This window comes from Anopheles stephensi, chromosome 2 (genome assembly GCF_013141755.1).
Source record: "Anopheles stephensi strain Indian chromosome 2, UCI_ANSTEP_V1.0, whole genome shotgun sequence".
Taxonomy (NCBI): domain Eukaryota; kingdom Metazoa; phylum Arthropoda; class Insecta; order Diptera; family Culicidae; genus Anopheles; species Anopheles stephensi.
The window spans coordinates 81,225,004-81,248,338 of NC_050202.1; the positions used below are offsets into that span (position 1 = coordinate 81,225,004).

General features: G+C 49.4%; 2 protein-coding genes across 2 annotated transcripts in view; both read right to left on the reverse strand.

Annotated features, from left to right (window-relative positions):
* Positions 1 to 810: 810 nt before the first annotated feature.
* LOC118505553 (protein D2-like) lies at positions 811 to 2,098 on the reverse strand. The gene is made up of 2 exons (XM_036041506.1): positions 1,244 to 2,098; positions 811 to 1,175 (listed from the first exon to the last, which is right to left on the reverse strand). The coding sequence occupies exons 1-2, from the start codon at positions 1,729 to 1,731 to the stop codon at positions 1,034 to 1,036; spliced, it is 630 nt and encodes a 209-aa protein (XP_035897399.1). The 5' UTR covers positions 1,732 to 2,098; the 3' UTR covers positions 811 to 1,033.
* A 1,432-nt stretch (positions 2,099 to 3,530) lies between these two features.
* The window catches only part of LOC118505554 (ATP-binding cassette sub-family G member 5), a 35,573-nt gene continuing 15,768 nt past the window's right edge, over positions 3,531 to 23,335 (reverse strand). Inside the window, exons 3-9 of the mRNA XM_036041507.1 lie at positions 8,389 to 8,576; positions 6,629 to 6,994; positions 5,341 to 6,558; positions 5,132 to 5,275; positions 4,801 to 5,060; positions 4,450 to 4,730; positions 3,531 to 4,373 (exon numbers count right to left, since the gene is read on the reverse strand). Coding sequence (XP_035897400.1) covers positions 4,128 to 4,373; positions 4,450 to 4,730; positions 4,801 to 5,060; positions 5,132 to 5,275; positions 5,341 to 6,558; positions 6,629 to 6,994; positions 8,389 to 8,555 — 2,682 coding nt within the window. The 5' untranslated portion in view covers positions 8,556 to 8,576 and the 3' untranslated portion in view covers positions 3,531 to 4,127. The remainder of the gene's footprint in view (positions 4,374 to 4,449; positions 4,731 to 4,800; positions 5,061 to 5,131; positions 5,276 to 5,340; positions 6,559 to 6,628; positions 6,995 to 8,388; positions 8,577 to 23,335) is intronic.

A 23,335-nucleotide genomic window follows, 5' to 3' on the forward strand; every position in this document is an offset into this window, starting at 1 on the left:
GCGACTGCCAAACGCCCAGGCACAACAAGGGGTACGCTGTTCACGAGCGAATCGTGAAGCGGGCGAGACCTTTAACTGTGTGCCGCCCCACCGTCGGCTAGAATCGAGGGCTTGTGTTCTAGGTTTATAGGTCGTGTTACGTGCCGACTGCTTCAATGGAAACCAGTGCACCATGCGGACCCCCGTGCAGCGAACTATGGGTAGGGATCCTCGGGGCCGGGCACTCGAATTGCAAGCAACGGATGCATTTAATTAAACTTTTCCCTTTCGGCGAAACACTGCTAATGGGGTGTCATTTGATGTGCTGACAGGCTTTAAAAAACTACGCGCTCGCATCCCTTAAAGTTCCGACTCCGAGGGCAACAGCCGGTCGGGAGGTAAACGACCGAGGGGGCAATAATTGTTGTCTAATTTTAATGACTCGCCACCCAACGCCAGAGTTACTAGAAGTTCGAATTGTGACCACCTTCCGAGCTCGCTGTGTTTGTGTGTGTGTGCGGGCGCACTCCAGTGTCATCGAGCGAGTGTTTCTATGCCACCCGGAAACACAAAACCGTGAAAGTGGGTCTGCACCGCACCGTACAATAATAATACTAAACAAATAACTTCCACCGACGCCGTCCCTGTCAAACGAGGCGGCTCCAAACAGTGACTTCCGAACGCCGACCCACCCAAGGACTCGCCCATATCCACCCCCCCCCTTAACGCCACGGAAAACGGCCAAGTGGTACTTGGCGTGCATGCGATATCCCAATGCCGATGTGCGAACCCAACCAGGCCACCCACCGGGGAATGAAACGCCGTCGAGGGTTATTCGGAGCTTCTTTTTTTTCTCACAATTCTTTTTTTATGTTTTATTGTAACACGGTGATTTTGTGCAGTGGATGGAACCAAAACAAGTTGTGTGTGTGTGTGGGAGGGGTGCGAGTGTGCGTGTGTGGGGGAATATCACGGGGAGCGGCGGAGAAGGAAGCGGAAGGACTGGGATAGGAGTTGGGAAGGATTACGAACGCTGAACAAGATCCTGCCTCGTTCAGGAAGTGTCCGTAAAGGTGGCGTACAGCTCCGGGACGTAGTCATCGTACTGGGCCTGGTAGAAGTTGCCGGCAACCGGATCGCCCAGCTTGTACTGGTTTACGAACAGGGCCGGATTCCATTTGCCACGGTTCGGGTTCCTGGTAAGGTGGAGTAAGTGTCTGTCAGTACGGATCGCTTGCTGATCGGCTTGCACGCGACAACCTACCTGCTACTGAGCACCGTCTCGTTGAACGTCACCCGGTCCTCCTGCTTGTACACCAGAAACACGTACCGGTGCAGCCCGGTACCTTGCGGTGGTCCAGAACCGACGTAATCCGCCAGCACCTCCCCAGCGTCGACATCCGCACCGGGAATGTTACCGACCAGCCAGTGTTTCCAGCTGCGCATCTCGGGATTGCTGCGCGACGGTGCATCCGGATCGGCCATCAGCAGTGTGTAGAGTGCGTTCGGTGCCGCGTCCCAGCAGAGCTTCGGCCGCGACCGTACCTGCGTGGGGGTGAGCTGATTCCCGAGCGAAACCTCCACGTCCGACTCGGGGTACGTGATCTTGATCGTTTGCTCCGGCGCGACGTCGATCAGATCGGGCACGATTTCGTTGCGCGTGAATGCGTCAGTGGTCGGGTTCGCGGCCTGCCCGACGGCCATCGCCAACGCTAGCACACCGCACGTAACGGTCACACGCAGCAGCACCATCCTCTTTTGCACGAGATCCTAGCTGGCCACACCAACGGTTGCTTGCTTTGTTCCAATCCCCGGTATACTCCGTTCGGAGCGAGCGCACAACAAAGACTGATCACGGTTGGCAGAAGGTCCCCCTTAGAGAGCAGACGGCGAGACAGACTACACCCAGGGTACGGTACAGACAGTTCGGGACCCTTTTTTGTGGAACCGAATTGTTCCACGCGGCTGTGTGCGTGCGTCTTAGGCGGAGAGAGGAAGACGCGTTCTCCCCCTTGGTGGACGCTTGGGATCGAATCAAGACACGAACGAGACAGGAAAAGACAGCGAGACAGACGTCCGCAGCGTTGCAACAGACCGACCGGGACCGGTTATGTAAAGCACCTTCCAGATGCTCTTTTATATAGAAGCGCTACTTGCCGTTCGCTGGCAGTGGCGAGCGAGCGCGCGCACACACACAGACAGAGACACAAGTCAGACGGTTGGCCGGGGAGGGGAAGGGGGGGGGGAGTGGTTTCGGCACATCGATCCATCATCATCCCTTCATCCCCTTTCTGCCACCCTTCCCCCGCTCTCCTTGCTTCACACAACAGTTTTCCTCGTTTCCGGCCCGGCTAACGCGCAGTTGATTTGTTTTCCGACGATCGCGTTGCCTTTGTGTTGGTGCCATGATCGTACACGTCTGATACCTTCACAGCCTTCTCACCGAATTCGCAAATCATATGTTTGGTCCTCCCGCTCCCGCTTGCATATGCTGCAAACGTCGAATTGTGCATGCCACTGCACGCTTATCATTAGCGAGCTTTCTGCCAAATGCAGCCATGCTCGTGCAGCACAATCGGTTAATCGGTTTTTAATGCCGGCCGGCATGCAGTGACCGCGGCGTTCCCCGGTGACGTTCCTAGGCAAATGATTGTTTGTTTTAACAGGCACTTTAAATCGCGACCCCCCCCCCCCTCCGTATGTGGAATGAATGGTGGATTGTCTGGCCAGTTCTAACTGTTGCCACTGGTCAGTGAGTGTTGTGACAGGTTTTAGCAATGTCATGCCAATTTCAAATGGGAAACTGGTCTGTAAAAGAACTTTTGTTGTCGCAAGGGTAATGTGTTAACGCAGTAGTATTTTCTGTCATTCAAGTCATCTGTTGACGTTGGGTTAGTGTGTGTGTGTGTGTCGTGTGGTGAGTGATAATATTGAAGATCTCATCAGCACGCTATCATGAGTTCGGAATATGGATCACATCGTTATTTTGATTGTTGGTAGACCAATGTGAATGAACGTTGATAATTGGGTCCAATATCAGGTGTGTCTATTCTCGACTGGACCGAGCTTTTATCGCCCTAAAGCCACGAGTATCGCATTAGGAAGAATAGATAGTAGAAGGGTTTGTGATAGGGATGACATGCAAAATCTACTACACCAGACACATTTCCTATTTGCATTCAAGTGCGAAAGGGTGAAGTGGTTCAAGTTGATGTTCTAGTATAGACTTGGGTCATAAAATTCAATTTGAGAGCTTGATAGGTTCAACGAGCTCCAAGTTGCATCTAGTTACGAGCTGAGCAGCAGATATCCGAGATTATAAGCTGTTCCGATCCCTCTTGTGCAGTAGGCTCGACTTATGGTTCGTCCAGTAGGAGCAATGAGTGTGGTAGGTTCGGCGAGTCTCGAGAATGAACCTAATCCTCATCCTTAGTTTTGGACGTCTCTTCTCTTAGGAACTACTGGGAAGTCGAAACGAGAGGAAGCGTTATCCTGGAAAGAATCATCAATTATTATCCCCAAAATTCGTCCCACCATTATTCACACATCCATTCCCTCTTACATCATTGTTTTTTATTTAAAAAAATATTCATCAAATTTTTGCCAGGCGTTTTGCCGGCGACAGGTGAACCCTATATTGCGATCGTTCTAAATGCCACGCTCAGTTGTCAGCACGTAATACAATTCTGTGGGGTGTGGTCATTAGCATCCTATCCTCCTCTCCATCGCTTGAATGTCTGCTACCGTTTGTTGGGTTATGTTAGAACCTTTGTTTTTAAAAAAAATCGATCACTACTTAGCTAACGTTGCGCTGTACTAAGCTAGCTACCGGGTTCCGTACGATGAACCGGCCATAAAAACTACTACCTTTGTTAATTAGCTAAAAATAGAAAACATCATAATACATTCGAAGGACGGAAGCTACACACGCACCACCTAACCGGAAGTGGGAGAAGAATTCGTTACAAGACTCGCCAAAAAAAAAGAAAACGAAAAAATAGACAGAAAAAACAGGAAAATGATAATAAAATAAAATTAACTAGCACTTTTACACCTTGCGCGGATGCGATCGGGCAGATAAAACCGACCGCACCAGCCCATCTTTTATCCTAGTCCGAACGTTGCGTGTGGGAAGGGGAGGCTTTGCCTTACGCGTGTTTCCCAGCGCGGCCCTTATTCTTCTTTCGCAGCAGCGACTGGCAGTTGAGTAGGAAGACGAACATGGTTAGGGCGAAGAATACGATACAGGTGAGTAAAAGTCCCAGTACGGTGGATGTGTACATGTCGCTCGCGTCTAGCACGTGATCTCGGGGCAGCAGTTGATGGTCGGCAAGTACGAACGTACCGTTCGGTGGTGGACACGGTTGCTGTACGATGATCTCCGTGTACTGAACCTAGAAAATGGGCGACAAATCGAGACTGTTAGTAAGGCAGAACGGTACGATAAGGTCCTCTTGAAGTCACTCGTACCTGTTTGTTTCGACACTGCTGCTGGCTGGTAATGCTCATCAACGTTTCCGCACTGTACTCGTTCTCGGTCAGCAGTGGTGTTAGCCACTTCTGAGGTGTCACCAGTTCCATCCATCGCAAGTAGTCGGGAACGTTCGCCACGTGTACGGCAAATCCGCCAACAGCGGCCATCAGCATTAGGACGAGCGTGGTGACTATCGTAGCGGTAACGCCACACGGGATCAGGTGGGCAATGAAGAGCACTATCGTTTGTATGGCCATTAGGTAGAGCAGCATGTAGCCTGTGGAAGTGATTGGAATGGCGCAGTCAGTACGATGATGCACAGGAGCAGCTAAAACGAGTCATCTTACCCATATACAGATAGATGCCAGTATCGTTGTTGGTTGTGTACGAGTAAAGGCCGGCCATACTGTGCGCGGGAAGTAGATAGGCCAACCAAATGCAGAGGCTAGGCATGACGCTCAGCGTGCTCTGGATGATAATGTACAGGAAGCGACCGTACAGGCCTAGCTTCAGGTCCTTCTCTGCGTGTCGACGATCCTCCTGTACGTCCCGTATCTGAAGAATGAGCAATGGCCACAGGGCCACCATCATCATGCAATGGTGATAGCTAGAGGGAAGAGAGAGAAAGAGATTAAACATCCATACCTCTGAGGATCTCTTAAGTCGATCACCACCTACCCTAGACGATCGTTCAGATTCAGCTGCGGATCGGAGGCTGGCACATCCCAGAAGATGCATCCGATAAAGAGTGAAAGAACCGCCGCAAGAATCAGCCGGCTGATCCAGGTGAGTAACGATCCCGGCTGCTTGTACGTCATATATCTGTAAGTCAAACGGTGCGGTTAATATCTCATCCTGCCCAACCCATTCCCAACCGCAATCCTTACCGCTTGGCAAGTGCATTAATTTGACTGAATAATCCAGCACTACGCGTTGGCTCGGGTAGATTGGCAACGGGTGCCGCCAGCGGTGGTTCAGCATTCACGTGATCCCACGAGTTGGCCAGTGACTCGATGCGGGCCGATGACTCTAGCAGTGCCGCCGCCGACAGATCGTCCAGCGTGACCAGATCCAGATAGTAGTCGGCGGGATTCTTAAACGGTGGGCAGGGATAGCCGAGCTGTCCCATGTGCCGCGGCAGATCGGCTCTGCTGCCCGAGTACACGGTGCGTCCACCGGACAGCAGCAGCACACCGGAGCACATCGACAGGATCTCGAACGTTGGTGGCTGTAGCGTCATGATAACGATTCGACCGGCACTGCACCACTGGCGCAGGTACTCCACGAGGAAGAACGTGTCGAAGATGTCCATGTTGATGGTGGTCTGGTCGAGCAGTAGGATGGAAGCCTGCGTCAGCAGCTGGCAGGCCACGTTCAGTCTTTGCTTTTCCGAGTGCGTCAGGCGGGACACGTTGGCCGACCGGACCGCCGTCAGTCCGAGGTCCTCGACCAAAATGTCAATGCGTTCCTTCAGATCGGCCCGATCGTACGGGCCGCGCAGGGCGGCCGCAAACGAAAGCGTACTCTGGACGCTCATGCGTGGATCGAGCGGTGCAGCATCTAGGGCAGGCACGTAGCCACACAGCTGGCGGAGGATGCGCTTGTTAACCTGCTGGCCGTTCACCAGGATCTCGCCACCCATACGCTGCCGCACGCCAGCCAGCGCCTCTACCAACGCCGTTCCTTCGCGCTGCGCTGTCGCCATAATGGCGAAAAGATCGCCCGCCTTTGCCTGTAGCGAAACACCACGCAAGCCTGGCAGCACGTCCAGACAGTGTACCTGGATGTTGGGATACACCAGCCCTGCCAGCGAATGTCGCCGACTTTGGGTCGCGTACATAGCATCTTCCGGGTACAGGCGTGTCTCACCGTACGTCGGCGAATCGTCGTAGTCCCATTCGGCCAGCAGGTCCGCTTCACTCTGCGAGCGCAGGTTGTGGTGTCGCAGGTTCGTGGCGTACGGGTTGTACACGTGCGTTCCGGCTATACTGGCCCGGCTGTTGGCTTGTTTGAGGGCGGCTAACGGGATGCCTTGGGCACGCGAGCTCGGTCGCGATGTGTTTGTGGCGCCGATGGCTCGGAAATCGGACTCGCTGCGATATTTTCTACAATGAAGGAGGAGGTGAGATTCTGGTGAGAAACTGGTTCCACTGAGAGGTCGCGCGTGCAACATACCTTAGATTAGCTGGCACACGACCACGGTTCGTTTCGTTGTCGCTACTGTCGTAGCCGGAGGAACCGGGACCCGGTCCGGTACTGTCTCGATACCCTCGGTTCACCCGACCGCGTCCGTTTGCCTTGGACGAGGCACGCCCCGGTCGTCCGTTTGCCATCGGTTGGCCACCGTTCGGAGGGAAGACACGCGGCAGACCAAACTTGAGGTAGGTGTACATGTTGGAGTTGATTGGGTTCTGCTTGGGACCATAGCGCGGATGGTTGAGGATGGCTGTGTCCCGTTGGTGGTACTGAGAGTTGTAAGGTTTCGGTGATTTGTCCGATGAGCCGAGCGCCGAATCAGCAAAGTCCGAGTTTAGGTTTTGTCTGCAGGGAGAACGTAAACAGATTAGTATTACTCCAGCAGTCGCAGTTTCTATAACATTTAAATGCAGCTCAGCGAACCATATGGACAAACCGCCGGGCATGTGTCGAATAATAAACAACGCATTGTACCGGGTAATTGCATTTCTACATTCCAACGGCACTGCCCTCGCATGCTCGACTGCTATTGTCGGTTGCACAACGTCCCTTCGTTTCTGCCGAGGCGTTAAGCTACTACCCCGTTCTTAGCCTGCCCCAACATGTCCGTGGGCTTTGTGGCATAGTTTTGCGTTAGGCGTTGGTGTGTCTACCGAAGGTCACGACTGTGGGCCAAACGCCCGAAGCAGATTGGCGACGGAAAATTTGCTTTCACAGGTCAAATTAGACGTCAAGCTTTTGGGGTAGGTTAGGGGGCCCCCGAACGCGCGCGAGGCGTTGTAATTCAAGGTTAAGCCGGCTGGTGTTGGATGGAGTACCGACTAAAACAACCGACCCCATACGTACCGTGAGACTGGCGCAATCGATGCAATCCGTAGCCGGGTGACAATCTATCGCCCGTTACGGTGTCGCCTTAAAAGCGTTACAACCTAAACCATTCCCAACTGCTGATCGATGCAAGTTGCGAAAGGGTGTTGTTCGATCACCGGTGGAAGATCATGAACGATCATTTTCAACCGTAGGACACAAACTCCGCCCTTACTTTTTCCCTAAAATACAAACACACCAGCTACCATGCTGTATTGGCCTGAGGTTGATGAAGAACGGTTTCGATCTTGACGTGAAACAACCGACCAATCGACCAAAATCAGGTCAATCTAACCGCTCACGAATCGATTAGGCTTGACTTCTCTGGTGGTGCGTACCACACCTATCGCCTACCATTTTCCCGGCCGGTGTCGGCGGAGGGAAAATGTAGCCGAGTCATTGCCGACGCGAGAAGCGAATTCTCGTGCCCCGATTTGCGCAACTTGATTCGGTCCGATCGGTGTCGGTGGATGCGGTTCGTATCATGATCAGTTTTCCCGCTCGATTAGCGATCGAACGCCCGGGGCCTGAGTTTCGTAGTTTCTTTCCTCACCAAAAACCATAACTAAACTCTGGATGGTTACTTAAGTAGCTCTGGAGAGGTAAGCTATGTGGGCATTATTTTCCCTCAGAGGCTACGTCATAATACGTAAAATAAGATAGAAATATACACAATTCTTCGACAAAGCGTACTACTTCACCTACAATTACTCTCCAAAACAGATTTTTACACAGATCAAGGAAGCTCCGTGTGATTCAATTATTTCCGGGCCCGCGGTTAATTAACGGCCTAGAATTTGGCACAGATTCGATGCGGTTCCGTTTGCCACGCCTCATTCGCCTAGCAATTGATTCTTCAAAAATTTTCTTACCGATAAATGGACCATGCGTGTAGATCATCCGTTGCCCCGGGCGGGAGTGTGCCGTGCATGCCGTGTGGCATCGAGTACCGTCGATCTTCGCGCTGCTGTAGCTGCTGCTGCTGATGCTGCTGGTGCTGCTGCTGCTGCTTGGCCGTACTCATTTTGCGCAGTTCCATAACATGCAGGACGGGGAGAATCTAGCAAGCGGAAGACAGACGATACATACAAACATTAAGCTTAAGTTTGAGAATTCTAATTCTGAAATGAAATGTCACGAGAAGTGCCATTATGCCGACGACGTCAGCAAAGAATGTTGGCTAGCTAATCTTCGCAGTGTGATCGTTCGATGTTTGTTTCCCAGGGACAGATTCGGCACCACGAATCAGGGGGTGCTCGTAACGAGGGCTTCATCTCCGGTTCCGGTTAGGCTCGCAACCAGTTCCCACCTTCGCTTTAAGTAATGATCCAACACCCTTCCGGCCATTCAAGTGTTGGCCTACCGTAAGCAATATTAAAAGCAACCCCAATCCATTAGCAGACCGACCGGAGTACCGATGGACATTCCTTTCGGTTGATTTCATCATGACATCGCTTGCCGTAGCGGAGTAGCGGAATCGGAATGTGATTTTAGTGTGCGCTACAAAAGCTTACCAGAGTTTGATCTTTCTCTCTGAATGGTTGGAGCGCTTTTATTTCATCAATCGCTTATCAATAAATCATAACTCTGCCCCGGTATGGAGTTATGAAATGAGACAGGCGGGCCGCTTTGCGCTGCCAACGCTGGAAACGAACGGTCCAGATTGCGCAATCTGGACCGTTTGTTGGTGTGTGACGTCCATCAGGGGCTGATAGATGGTTTCTAAAGTGAACGAAAACAGTTTACCCGTGCGTCCTGGTGCATTTGCTTTGCGATGCATTTCGTGAGCTCGGCCCGGGTGGTTATGCTTCAATCAGTAGCTCCATCTGTCAGTCCCGTGTCCGTCCGGTTCGACAATGGACATGATGATGGCGAGTTGAGTGAAGCGACTAGATGTTATCTGGATAGTAGGAAGCATTTCAACTCAACATGCATGTTTGTGGTCCGTTGGACCTGCAAGATGCAGATAGTTAAGAAGCAAACAAACAATGCACCAAGCACAACTCGGTTGTCTTAAGACTGTTTTAGTCCTGTTCCCTCTAGCCACACTCTCTTCGTGAATACTAACGCGACGATCAACTTTCACCCAAGCTAGTCTGCCAACTTTTCAACGGCACATTCTTCCTTTCTACTTTGTCGGAAGACTTCAAGCGATAGTCGAGATTAATTACAATGTTTCGCTCGGCCGCTACGTTGTGACAGGCGTAGAAAGGTCTTTATTTTTATTTGTCCCAAATGAATCCCATGTTTGCAGATCGTCACCGTATGAAATTCCGTCTATTCTTGAGGTTGTCATGAGCATGTCACGATTTGTCACCGAATACCAACAAGACAGCACAAGAAATTTCACAAACCATGCTCTCACACTTCCTGCCGTGTGCTTGAGCTGTCAAATGACTGCACGCACGCTGACTGTTGCTCCCAATTGCACTTCCGCCATCTGTAAGAATGTCTGACTAAACATCTGTGGTTTCCCACTCCAGCAACCTGACGCATCGAGATGACCCTGGTGAGGTGCGTCACGTTAACCGAAATGCCAGCTCAGCAAGCTGGCACCCGAAAGACTTCCAAGACAGTTTGTAGCCGGTTTTGAAGCATCCGTTATCATGCACACGGTCGGATGAAGAAATTATGCCATTGCGTGCCCTCGCCGTCCCAAGAGAGGGAGAGAGCGAGAGCGAGAGCGATGCACACCGGGGGAAATGCCACAATTTACACGCCTTATCACGTACAGTTAGCGCAGCGTGTGTGCGGACGCACCGTGAACGAACTATTCCGTTAGTCAGTCAAGTGGACCGGGTGAACCTGCAGCACCAGGGCTGATGATGATGATGATGGTTGCAGCAGAAGTTTCAACACGGAAGACAACAGCCAGCGAACAACAGCCTGCCGTTAGAAGAATTTAAAGGGCTTTTTTTTGTGTTGCATCTTCTCCAAAGGTTCATTTGCATTGTCAGTTGTACGTAGCTGCACCATTCGACTTTCGAAGCAGTCGAACGGAAAGCGGCAGCAGACCATCTTAACGAGGGTAGGTGATGATGATGGTCCAATATGTTCTTCGCTGCCTGTGGGGTTGCACAGAACACAGCCCACAGGTCCGTTAATTACGCTCGTTTGCATTGGTGCACCGGCAGCAAACCGGGGAGCTCTTGGCTGCAAATTCTATGCTGCTTTCGATTTTCGAGGGCGAGCGAGAGATGGCTTCACGTGGGCTTTGTTTTTGCTTATTGAAATACACTCACTTACAAGCCTCCTCACTTTCACGATCAATCAAGGGGAGCGGCGGGAGGGGGCGGAAGGGTAATTAGGTGGGAAAGTGTGTCTATTGTTTCACCAATCCGGCTGCGTCTCTTTTGCTTACATGATGATGATGATGATGATGCTGCTAAAGCTAGAAGATAGGCTGGCGAATGACGTTCGATCGGTCGTTCAGTGATGGGTTTGATGGAGTGTCCGGCTTGAAGCCCTTAGCCATTGGAAGGAGACTGAGGATGGTGAAGATTTCCTGTTCTTCGTTTAGTGTTGGATGAGTGTCTTATATGCCTATTTCTGAAAGCCTACGGTGTAAGATTCATACAGGGTCGCATACTCGAACAATCGGGTTTGCGAATGGATAAAGGGATCTATCTTTAGACCGATTGATTAACGCCTGAATATATGCAACAGTTTTGGCAATTTAAAGATTTTTTGAAGAACTTTCGTACATGCTAAAAATTGGAGTGGAGCGTCAATATTCCCCAACCAGACTTGTAGCGTAGCTATCCAAGAGTTCGTAACTTCATGTTGTGAGTTGAGAATTTATTGATGATCGGATAGGCTGACCCATGACAATTTTTCTATTGTTTATTTATAGAGGCTTTGAGTCTCAGAGACCTCTTTAGCCTCTTTCCTGTCTACAAGGTTCATGAAAATATTTTAAGCTACTTGAAGCTTGATCTTCTTGTTAGGATAATCTCCAGAATCATTAAAACTGGTTCGTTTTGTAAATTTTTTACTCAATACTTTTGTATCCTCATTCTGCCTCCAGCTTCCGTGGCGATTAGACGTGTTTCGCTGTGGAGCGCCAAAAGGATCATTTGCGTACGGCAGATAGTGGTCATTGTCCTCGTGTGCGATTGCGTAATCAACGTGATTACCCGTATCGCACTAATCGGTGTCTCCGCCTTTCTCCGGCTTTCGCTCGGAGTTTGTGTTTATCGATCGTGTGGCGCCTAGCCCCGATCAACGTGTGTTCTTAGTGTTGTGAGTGTGTGTATCTGCCGATCGTTGCGATAAGCAAGCGTATCGACACTGCATCGTCGCATCGATCGTGAACTGTCTTGTGTGTGTGTGAGTGTGTGTGCTCGTGCGCGCGAGTTTGCTTATCGTGTATATCGGTAAGTTTGTCTTCCCCTACTTCCCCCGTTGTTTCCGGTCCTAACATGGGGACCGACTTATCGGATTCGGAGAGGGAGATAGAGCCGAATGTGAAGCGTAAGCCTGGTCGCCCTAAGGCCGCTCCTGCCAATAAAAAAGTGGCACTAGAAGAGAGACCTTCTACCTCGAAGGCATTGTGTAGTGCCCCGCTGGCAAATAGTTTTTGTACCCCGCTGGCGAAAAATGATGATCAGCCATCTGAGCATCGAGCGCGTGCTTACCCGGTGTCGTGGGAGGGTAAGCCGCTAGTGTATTTTATGCCACGCACTAAACAGCTCGACGTGAGGACGATCGCGGCATCGTTATTTAAAAAGTACCCGGGCGTTGCCGATGTGTTTCGGATGCGCCCTAATAAGATCAGGGTCACCGCAAAGGACCGGGCTCAAGCCAATGTAATTGCGGCTGATCCAGATTATACGGAGCACTACCGGGTTTACATCCCTGGTAGTCTGGTTGAAGTGACCGGCGTGATTGAGGATTTTGATTACCCGGAGGAGGAAATTTTGAACTTTGGGGTGGGAGCTTTTCTCGCACCAGATACCCCAAAGGTAAAAGTTCTTGAGGTGAAAAAGCTTTTTAAGCTAGACCCATCAACAAAGGACGAAAAAAAATATATTCCGACCTCCTCTCTCCGGATCACGTTTGAGGGAACGGTACTTCCGCAGGCCCTCATCCTAGAAGGCCTCCGGATACCCATCAACCGGCCATACGTGCCAAGGGTGGCCACCTGTTCGAAGTGCAGCCGGATTGGACATGCTGATCCGTTCTGCACTCGCAAGATTTGCTGCGGAAAATGCAGAGGGGCTCACGCTACCGAGGAGTGCAAAGCCCCATCCCAAAAATGTTCGCATTGTCGGGAGGAGTGGCATGAGGTTGCATTGTGCCCAGTGTACCGGAAACTGCAAAGGGAGCAGACCAAAACGGTAGCCGAGCGGGCACGCGGCTCATACAGCGATGCTCTAAAGGGAGCAAACGCATCGAACCCCTTTGCAGTGCTGGATAACACGGCTGCAAATGGCGAGACCAATCCGACTGCACTGGAACAGGTGCCACCGAGATCGGTAAAAGCACTGAGAGTACCTTATAAAAAGGTACAACGGAAGGTCTTAAAGACGAAAAATAAACCATTGGCACCACAGCGCCTCGCTAAAGTTTCTCCTCCCGTCCCAAAACGTGACGCTGATCCCAAAACTCCCGCCCCCCAAATTGCCAGGAAGCAGCCCAAGAAGAAGCGATCACCTCGGGCCGAAGTTCCTTTGGAAAACCTAGCTTTTCCAACTGAGCCCAAGGGCTTCCCGAGGATCCCTACACCGTCCCTTTCCGAGATCCTAGAATCCCTCCTCTTGACCCTTAACCTCCCGCAGCATCTGCATATGATCGCAACTTGGGCCCTTCCTTTCCTGAAGGGTATGATCAAACAGTGGCTGGCTCAATGGCCATGCTTAAGTATGATGGTCCGTTTGGATGATTAATGGCTCCTACGGCTACTATCATACAGTGGAACTGTAGGAGTTTACTTGGCAAGCTAAACTCCTTTAAAGCGTTAGTGGGCGAACACAACTGCGATGTGTTTGCCCTCTGTGAAACTTGGCTATCGGATGAAATTAAATTAACCTTCCCGGGATATAACATAATCCGTGAAGATCGTGTTACTAGGGGTGGGGGGGTACTGATTGGTGTTCGAAAGAGTCACACTTTCACCAGAATACCCACCCCTAGACAAGAAATGATAGAAACTGTCGCAGTTCAGGCAAAACTGGGCGTTCTTCACGTGACAATTGCATCTATCTATATCCCCCCGATAGCCAATAATGAAAAGGAAAAAATTGAAAAGTTCAAAGAGGATCTTGGAAATTTAGCAGTGGTCTTGCCTGGACCGCTTTTGATCCTGGGAGACTTTAACTCCCATGGAATCGACTGGGGGTGCGAAAAGGATGACATTCGCACTCCTATCATCCGAGATTTCTGCGACAGATTTGGGTTTTCGATTCTCAACTCAGGAGAGGCAACTAGGATGCAGACACCTCAAAGTAGGGCGAGTGCACTGGACCTGTCTCTATGTCCATCAGCAATGGCCCTGGATTTTAGTTGGAAGGTGATCCAGGACCCTATCGGCAGTGACCACTTGCCGATAGAAATTTCCTACATCAAGGGAGGATGTCCAGTAGAAGGAACCCCCGTTAAATGTGACTTAACGAGGAACATCGACTGGACAAGATACGGCGAATTAATAGCCGCTTCGCTTTCACTTGACTTGGAAGATTTGTCTCCTGTCAAGGAGTACGAAAAACTTGTTTCACTCATAAACAAGTGCGCCCTTGAGGCCCAAACAAGGCGCTCCCACCAAGCAAGGACATTTAAAAAACCTCCCACTCCTTGGTGGGACAAGGATTGCCAAGCGGCTTTCACCAAGAAGCGTGAGGCATTTAAAGCCTTCCGGGACACGGGCTCGAGGTCTTTATATGAAAAATATAAAGGACTGGAGAGAACGTGCAAAAACCTGTTGAAGGCGAAGAAAAAGGGTTATTGGCGTAGATACGTCAATAATCTAGACCCTGCCACTTCACTTAATTCGCTTTGGAGAATGGCTAGAAGGATGCGAAACAGCAACAACATCAATGAGAGCGAAAGCTTTTCTGGCGAGTGGCTGTATGAATTTGCCCACAAGCTTTGCCCCGATTTCGTTCCTGCGCAAAGCTTTACACAACATGCGCCTGGTAGTGACCCTAGGATGGATTCACCGTTCACAATGGTAGAGCTATCACTTGCTCTCCTATCAAGCAAAAATTCCTCCCCGGGTCTGGATCAGATTAGTAGCAAATTGCTTCAAAATCTGCCCGACATAGGGAGGAAGCGTCTGTTAAGTATTTTCAACAATATGTTGGAGGTCAACAGCGTCCCGCAAGAGTGGAGAGAAGTGAAAGTTGTCACTATCTTGAAGCCTGGCAAACCGCCATCAAGACACGATTCGTATCGGCCAATATCGTTACTGTCGTGTCTGAGGAAACTCCTTGAAAGGCTGATTCTTTTCCGGTTAGAAGAATGGTTGGAATCAAACAACCTTCTCTCAAATACCCAGTTTGGTTTTCGTAAAGCCAGGGGTACTAATGACTGCTTAGCCCTTCTGGTAACAGAAATAGAGCTTGCTCGTGCACGCAAGCAGAACATGGGATCTATTTTCCTGGATATACAGGGGGCTTTTGACTCAGTATCACCATACAAGCTGAGTCAAAAACTAGAAAATGTGGGGCTGGGTCCAAAGTTGAATAACTTTTTATTCAACCTTTTGTCGGAGAAAGCTATGAATTTCAACAATGGTCATGTGCAACTAAAGCGGACCAGTTTCCATGGACTAGCACAAGGGTCCTGCTTGAGCCCCCTGTTATACAACTTTTATGTTAGCGAAATAGATTCTTGTCTAGCTCCGAACTGCAGCATTAGACAATTGGCTGACGACGGCGTCATATCTTTTGCAAGCAGGGACGCCGCCGAAATACAACTGGCTTTACAAACCACGTTGGATAATCTTACCGAGTGGTCTGAAAACCTTGGTATCAAGTTCTCTGCAAAGAAAACTGAGATGGTAGTCTTTTCTCCTTTCAGCGACACGACGAAAAACAGGGAGAAAAGACTATTTGACCCGAAAATTGATGTCTTTTTGTACGGTGAAAAGATATCAACTACCGACAATTTTCGATACCTTGGTGTTTGGTTCAATTCAAGGCTAAACTGGAGTACACATATCACCCATCTGGTGCAAAAATGCAGCAAAAGAATCAACTTTCTAAGGACAGTCACAGGATTCTGGTGGGGCGCACATCCATCAGACGTCCTGCGACTGTATAAGACAACGGTACTATCCGTGTTGGAATATGGAAGCATATGCTTCCATTGGGCATCCAACACGTATATCCTCAAACTGGAGAGGCTACAGTATCGTTGTCTTAGACTCGCACTAGGGAGCATGAAATCAACACACAACATGTCCCTAGAAGTGATGACCGGAGTGATGCCGCTAAAACTTCGTTTTGAAATGCTGTCGCTTCGCCTTCTAGTCCGTTCTTCAGTATCAAATCCCTTGATCGAAGAAAATTTTAAAGCGCTTCTAGAGACAGGTTCTAAGAGCAAAATCTTGAAGATCTATGAAGATTTTGTTGCCCTACAAGTGCATCCTAGCGCTCCACAGGCATTAAACCGTGCTGCCCTTCCTGAGACCTACAGTTCCCTTTTAACAACAGATTCCTCGTTGCACGAGGAAATTAAGACCATACCGAATGATCTTCGCCCGATGGTAGTTCCGGGCATTTTCAGGGATAAGTATGGCTATTTAGACCAAAGTAGCCAGTATTATACTGATGGATCATCCTCTAAGGAGGGCACCGGCTTCGGCGTTTTTAGTGAGTCCGCCGAAGCATTTTTCAAATTGCGGGAGCCGTGTAGTGTCTACACCGCAGAACTAGCCGCAATCTTGTACGCACTATTGATTATAGCAGCGAGACCTTCGGATCAGTACTTCATCTTTACAGATAGCCTTAGCGCTATTGAAGCACTAAGATCCCCGAAGGCTGTTAAGAGTCAGGATTTCCTGGTCATTAAAATCATAGAATTGCTTGGCTCCATGTTCGACAAGGCGTTCAGGATTTCGCTAATTTGGTTACCTTCTCATTGTGGAATTCCCGGCAACGAGAAGGCAGACTCACTGGCCAAAACAGGCGTCCAACAAGGCGCATTTTACGACCGTCCGATCTCGGCCCGAGAGTTTCTTCGTCTACCACAGCAGCTTTTCCTGTCTCGCTGGCAGAGCATGTGGGAGGCGGATGATCTCGGGCGATTCCTTTTCTCGATCTCTCCACAAGTGTCCCTGCGGCCTTGGTTCGGTGGGCTCTCTGTAGACCGGGCGTTCATACGCATGATGTCTCGACTTATGTCGAATCATTTCGCGTTGAACGCTCATCTGCAGCGTATAACTCTGGCTCAAACGAAGGTGTGTGGCTGCGGTGACGGATTTCACGATGTGGATCACCTTCTGTGGTCCTGCGTGGAGTTTGAAACCGCAAGACCCTCCTTGTTGGGCGCAGTCGAGGGCATTGGCAGACGACCGGGCACAGAAATTAGAGAAGTGTTGGCGACCAGAGACCTCGCATACATGAGGCTCATCTTTCGATTCGCCAGAGACAACGGTCTTATCCTTTGATTCCACATCCCCATTATCCTACCAAACCATATCCGCCATTCCTTTTTTGTTATTCGTTGTGTTGTCTTTGTCTTAAGTGTTAAGTGTTTTTTTGTAGTGCCACGGGTGATCCGTTGACAAAGCAACAGCATCCGGGGTCAAAGTCGACACTGTCGTAGGAAGGGAGGCAGAATTTTCTGTAACAGTGTTCTTCATCTCTGTCTAGCCTTGATGGGGCGAGCCCGGCGTGGCTGGCGTTGGGTTCGGAGGTGGTCGGCGGGTTCAACCCCGTAATTAGCAGAGACCCTGCTGTTACGGGATGGAACTCGCCGATAGCTTCTGAGTTCGGTGCTGGCTTGATCGAGCTTGGGCTATCACTGCTGGGCAGTTTGAGGAACACTGTACGCAGGCAAATGTTTGTAATGTCCCGATTACTGTTTTCTTTTTGTTTTTGTAACAGTCTAGATCCGCTACACGGAAGGATGTTCCGTTCCACACACCACACTACCACCAACACAGCAACAGAAAGCAATAGACCCGGACCAAATCATCAATACAACCTCCACAATAGACATGAACAACCACACTGCAATCTCCACACACCGACAACCGAGCATGCCCGGGATAAGGCAGAATAACAGGGAGGAAATGCCTTGTTAATATTTGTGAATTTGTAATCGTCAACACATGCGGTGTTGACAATACGGCGTCATGCCGTCATACTGGAATTATAAATAAAATAAATAAACTTTTGTATCCTGAATTTATGCAATACGCATTACGAAATTAAGATTCATATTTCATATATGCATTACAGAACAGATTTCAGATTTCCTATTAAAACATATTTCCCCATTCCAAGCGTGTGTTTGCATCAATCTTATGCCAACCACATACAACCGACAACTGTTCCATTTCCTTTTGCATACCCGCCAGCATGTCCCCCTTTTTTACCTCGGCCGACCGACCGACCGACCGGTACACTTCCAATGCATTTGTCAGAAACGATCGAGCCAACGCGTCACACACCGATCCGTCCCGATTCCAGACGGCTGAGCTCCGTCGGTCGTCGGTCCGGGTCCGGTTTCGGGGTTGATAAACGGCGGGCAAACATCGCACCTAACCAGCCAACACGTTTCCCTGTGTCCATTTCTTGAGCGTAACACACTTTTTGCCGTTGCCGATGCTGCTTCCAGCCACGGCTCGTCCACTGTACCCTCGCCTCGCCGTGCTCACCTAACGCCTAATTGTAAATCCGTACACGGGAACGGGCCACCAGTTTTTCCACATTCATACCGGTTTTATGATGATCGGTTCTTGCTGTTGTTGCTACCTCCCCTTCTCACTCTCCCTTCTCCCTTTCCACCGCATTCCCCCCCAAGGGTCCCCCCTCGGCAGGAAGAATCCACAGCGCACTGCGCCGGATCGTTCCCGATCACCCAGTTTTTCCTTTTTCGCGCAATAAGGGGTTGCTGCATTTGCAAACCACGGGATGGACCAGTGCCGTCGCTGCATTTGCACCACCACAGTCTTGTGCCTTTTCTTTTGTCCGAAGTTGTGCACGCTTTCGGGGAACGGACGGCGGTCTGCTTTGCAGACGAGACTGTTTGCTTGCTTGTTTGGCGAGTTTCTATTTACTGGCGGTTTTTATTTATTTAAAGGTAGATTATGTTTAGATTTTTTTTTGCACGCACCAAAGAGAAGCTCCTTAGGTCCATTTTGTTTTTTTTTTAAGTTGTCTTAAGCTCGTAATAATGTATCATTTTATCAAAATCCACACATCACTTTCGCGCGGCCGAAAAATTTCGCCGCAGAAAAAATGTCGCGAATCCTTGAACTCCATTCACTTGCAACGCGGCCAATCGCCAGTGAAAGTGTTACACACACACACACACACCATCATGCCAATCCACCCCGGATGTGTCCAGCGCTGGGTGTGCGCTCGATTTTGTTTATTTCGAAAACTTTCATCACAAATATTTCCTTCCCGCCGCCAACCATGCAAAAACCCATTTCTCCGCACCTTTCGGGCACCTTGCCCCTGATGCTGTTGCAGTGTCATTCTCGGTGGCTTAAATTTTGTCGCCCGCCTGGGGGGCATATGTGGTCGAAAGGAATGCTCGCCGCATAGGATGATATGTTGCGGCAAGGCAATTCAGGGCTGGCGGGTGAAGAAGTTGAGCCGTCAACGCCCAACGCAACCGTTGTCGGTTTCGTTCGAATGTGCGGAGATCGCGAGCGAAATTGATGGATTTTTGATGGGATGAAAGTTTGTCGGAACTGTTGCTTTGCAGGTGAAGCGAACGTAGGAAAAGGTTGATTGAAGGTTAAGGCAAACACGGCATGGAAAGTATATTAATTATGGTTGGATTGCTAATTTGAAAGCGAATCGTGTTGATGCTGCCTCTCTTTAAGGCTTAAAGAGCCTCGTTGTACGGCTGCAAACAAAAAGGCTCTGGGTCGTTATTTAGTTTTCGTTTTTAAATTACAGACGTTTGGTTTTCTAAGCATGGTTTACATTAAAAACTATTAACACAGATTAAGGTGTAAAAAAGATCGCTGGTCGTTCGGTCTTGGGGATAATACGTCAACGGTTGCTAGTTTTCCCTTTAAATTTCCTTCAAATAGCTGGCCATTCCAACCGCCACCTGCATCGGCGGTGCTGTTTATTAAATACAAAACCAAAATCACCACCAACGAACCATTCAAACGCTCCATTAGCAATTCATTAGCTATTCATAGCCCCACATAACCCTTGAAAGCGTTCAAGTTCAGGCAGCTTTCCTTAGGCGGGGTTGCTCAGCTCAGCCCAGCTGACCGTGGTGAGGTCAACACGAATCGAAAAAACATGCCCCAAACGCAACGGAATATTTCCGATCGTATCGAATTTCCCGCACAGGAAGCCAAACTTTTCCACCAACCGATGTCAGCCGATGCCTTCGCCAATCGATCGATCACCCATCGGTGCCGTTTAGCCGTGATTTTAACGGTGGTGCGGTTCTTTTTTCTCTCTCTGCATTTTTCGCTTCTACTTGTAGATAAATAAATCTCTTTTCCTCGTTGGAATTTCCACTTCATAGTAAGATGGAGTTTTTTCTTGTCGGGAGGCCCTTTTTTTTGCCCTGCGTATCGGTACCGTATGAGAAAGGGGCAGTGGCCGATTGCCGCACTGGCCGGAGATCAGCTGCTTCCGTACAGGGGATGAGTCGCTGGCTAACGGACCGAGCGGCTTAATTCCTACCGCTTGTTTGGCCGGCTCTGGGCGCGATCGGAAGATGAGATTCGACTGTTTGTGCTGCACCGCAATCATTATTTCTCTTTTTTTTCGGGGTGGGTTCGGAAAACCAGGGAACGCACCACCAAACCCGCTCGTTAGCGCAAGCCGCCAGCAGAGAGGAAGGTGTTGATTATTTTAAAATCCAGTATGACCTACTAACCAGAGCTGCGAGATTTTCCAACACCAACCCCGGCGTGATCTGACTGACCTGGATCGTAGGGTGTTCCTTTGCTCAGCCAAGCAGGCAGGCACGGAAAATCTACACACCAGAAGGGTTCGGGGGCAGTTGCGATAACCAGTCTCAGTATTTAAATTACATCATCGTGTATAATGTGCGGAACGAATGCGCTGTTGGGCCAGTATTAGCTCATAAAAACGGCGCCTTTATCTCGCTGCGCTGGGGACACGTAAGTAACACATTTTGTGTTTCGAAGGAAGTAGTAACCAAATGAGGAGTTAGGCATGTCTCGCTTGCGCCGAGTGTGTGCGTGTCGTCATAATAAAACCGAATGACACTCTTCCGTCCCATACCTGTCGCGGTATGAAAATCACCGCGGAAAGGTGAGAAAAACTAAGCTCAGCAAAAGGAAGCAAATTAGTCACAGATACGTCGTAACGTCCGCTGTTTGTGTGGTTCGATAGCTGCTAGTCGTAATAGCGAGGAAAAAAATTTGAATCGGTCCATCGCTCTACACCGGTTGCATCATCTTCTAAGATTTTCGTGGAAACTATCGAATGGAAATGGGTCCCGGGGGCTGGTAGGTTTAGGCCTTTGTCTTGTCCCCATTTCGATTCGTACTCGAAAAGGGCTCGAAATTGTCACTTGCAATCGAATGGTGCGCACAATGAGGCAACTTCCTGTCCGACCGACCCGCTTTAGCCTCTTTTTTTTGCTACCTACCCCTATCCGTATCAAATCATCAATCGTCCGATTGTCCGTGACTGGGCCATTCTGATCGGAGTGAATCTTGACCCCAAAATACGCTCAGCGTCTCTCAAGCGCATCAGCGTTCGAGCTAAATGCATGCTACGAAAGACTTCAACGTGCGGCCAAGCGACGAACGTTCGTGCTGTGAGACGCCCATTCTTTTACCGCCTTTTTTTCTCTTCCCAAGGGCAATTTACCCACCCCGCTTGAACCTTCTAATCAATTCACGCCGTACCGACTGTGTTCCTTCACCGGCTGAGAGTCAGTGTGCGCCCGAAATTGCATTTAGAAACAATGGCACGGTGCGAAAGCGATACAGAGCTATGGGACCCTCGAAAACTAACGCTAAGCTTCTTCGTATATTTCAAAATGGCAATAAAACTCACCAACCGATCCCAATCAACTAAACACTCTGACTAGTGAGTAATAAAGTGTGATCACCTGCCGGTTGGGAAATGACGCCATAACCGTGGCGTGGCGAAAGAAGAGAACGAGAGTGAGAGTGGTGACAAATCTGGAGCATGGGAAATGGTCTCCCACGCCCACCAACCCAACAATACCCAATACACTAAAAACCCATAGAAGGGAAAGTTCGTGGGAGATGGAAAACCTGCTTCCCTTCGAGGTGTTGTGGCGGCCGGTTTTTTTCGGCCGGTGAGAATGATAACGCACGGCCAGACACACCTTCCCCCGGGCGTTGCTACTTTGTGGGTAATTAGTTTAAGCTATTTGACAACTTAGGTGCGTGCGTGCGTTAATTAAGGTTCGACTTGCATGATAAAGCCGATGACTGCCGTTAACGAAATGGGCGACAAACTATGGCTTAATAATATCAGCGACCCAACCAAAGGCAGGAACGCTTTCCAACTGCTCTGCACAAGGGCGTTAATGTGTTTGGTTGATGCTTTTCTGATGGAAAATGAAAGCTGACTAATTTGGTGATTAGTCACACAAGTGCTTTCCTCTATGAAATGAGAGCTTTTAATTATGAAATTGAATAAAGCTGTCTTGTAACTCAGGTTAAAGCGTTATCTCAACTCTCCCTTAAACTTAACATGAATAAGCATTTAACCTTCTGTTTTATATGCCAGCTTGCATGAGCTCAGGCCGAAACACAAAGGACCATAAATTAAATTCTAAACCACCAACCAACCTTGGTCTCGGTCGCTCGTAAACAATAGTTCACCCGAATATAACACAACCCGGAATGCACTTGCTGCAACAAAGGCAAGGTCTTTCTATCGTTCTACTTCCTGTACCATGGAGCGTGTGTGTGTAGAAGGGTTTGTGACTTTTTATGTGCCCCGTCGGCTTATTATAAACTTTTCCTTTATACTCACCAAAGCATCCTGATTTGAATGTTTTCTGGGATCGGTTCGTGGCGCGATTTTGTATTGGATTTGTGTGAAATGCTTTCATTCTCAATCAATCAATCGAATCAAACATATCAACCACACCCCTGGCGGAACCGAGCACAAAAGGGTAACAGCAAACGCGCCCTCGCGAGATAAATGTCAAACAAATATTTAAACCGGGATCGGTTTACCATCCGGTGAAGCGATTCATTAAGTCCCCCCCCGTCAGTCCGTCTGAAACGGGAATAAGTAAATGATCGCTGTTTGACTCTGGCTGGTTGCTTCTTTGCTTCGACGACCGACGGTACGCGAACCATTTTTACGGCCTCTGGTCAGCTTTGTTTGCTTTCAATTAAATCTCATCGCGACTGTGCACAATTTAGCGCGCCAATGCAATGTAGCCCGGGATAAACCGACTGCAATTAAGGTTACAAACAGTTTATAATGCACCGACGCACTTTACGGCGTTTGGTTTGCTCGAACCATTCCTGAGAGATGAGTAGAGTTCAGAAGAATACTAATGAGCTTCCAGCCGGTGTAGGACGACAAGGAAGGCGAACAACGAGAAAGAGACGGAGAGGAAGATGAGTCTAAAACTTTAGGAAATAAAACTAGCCGGACTAACCGAAGAAGGTTCCGTTTGTGTTTCGTTTGCCGATGCCAAGGCGAG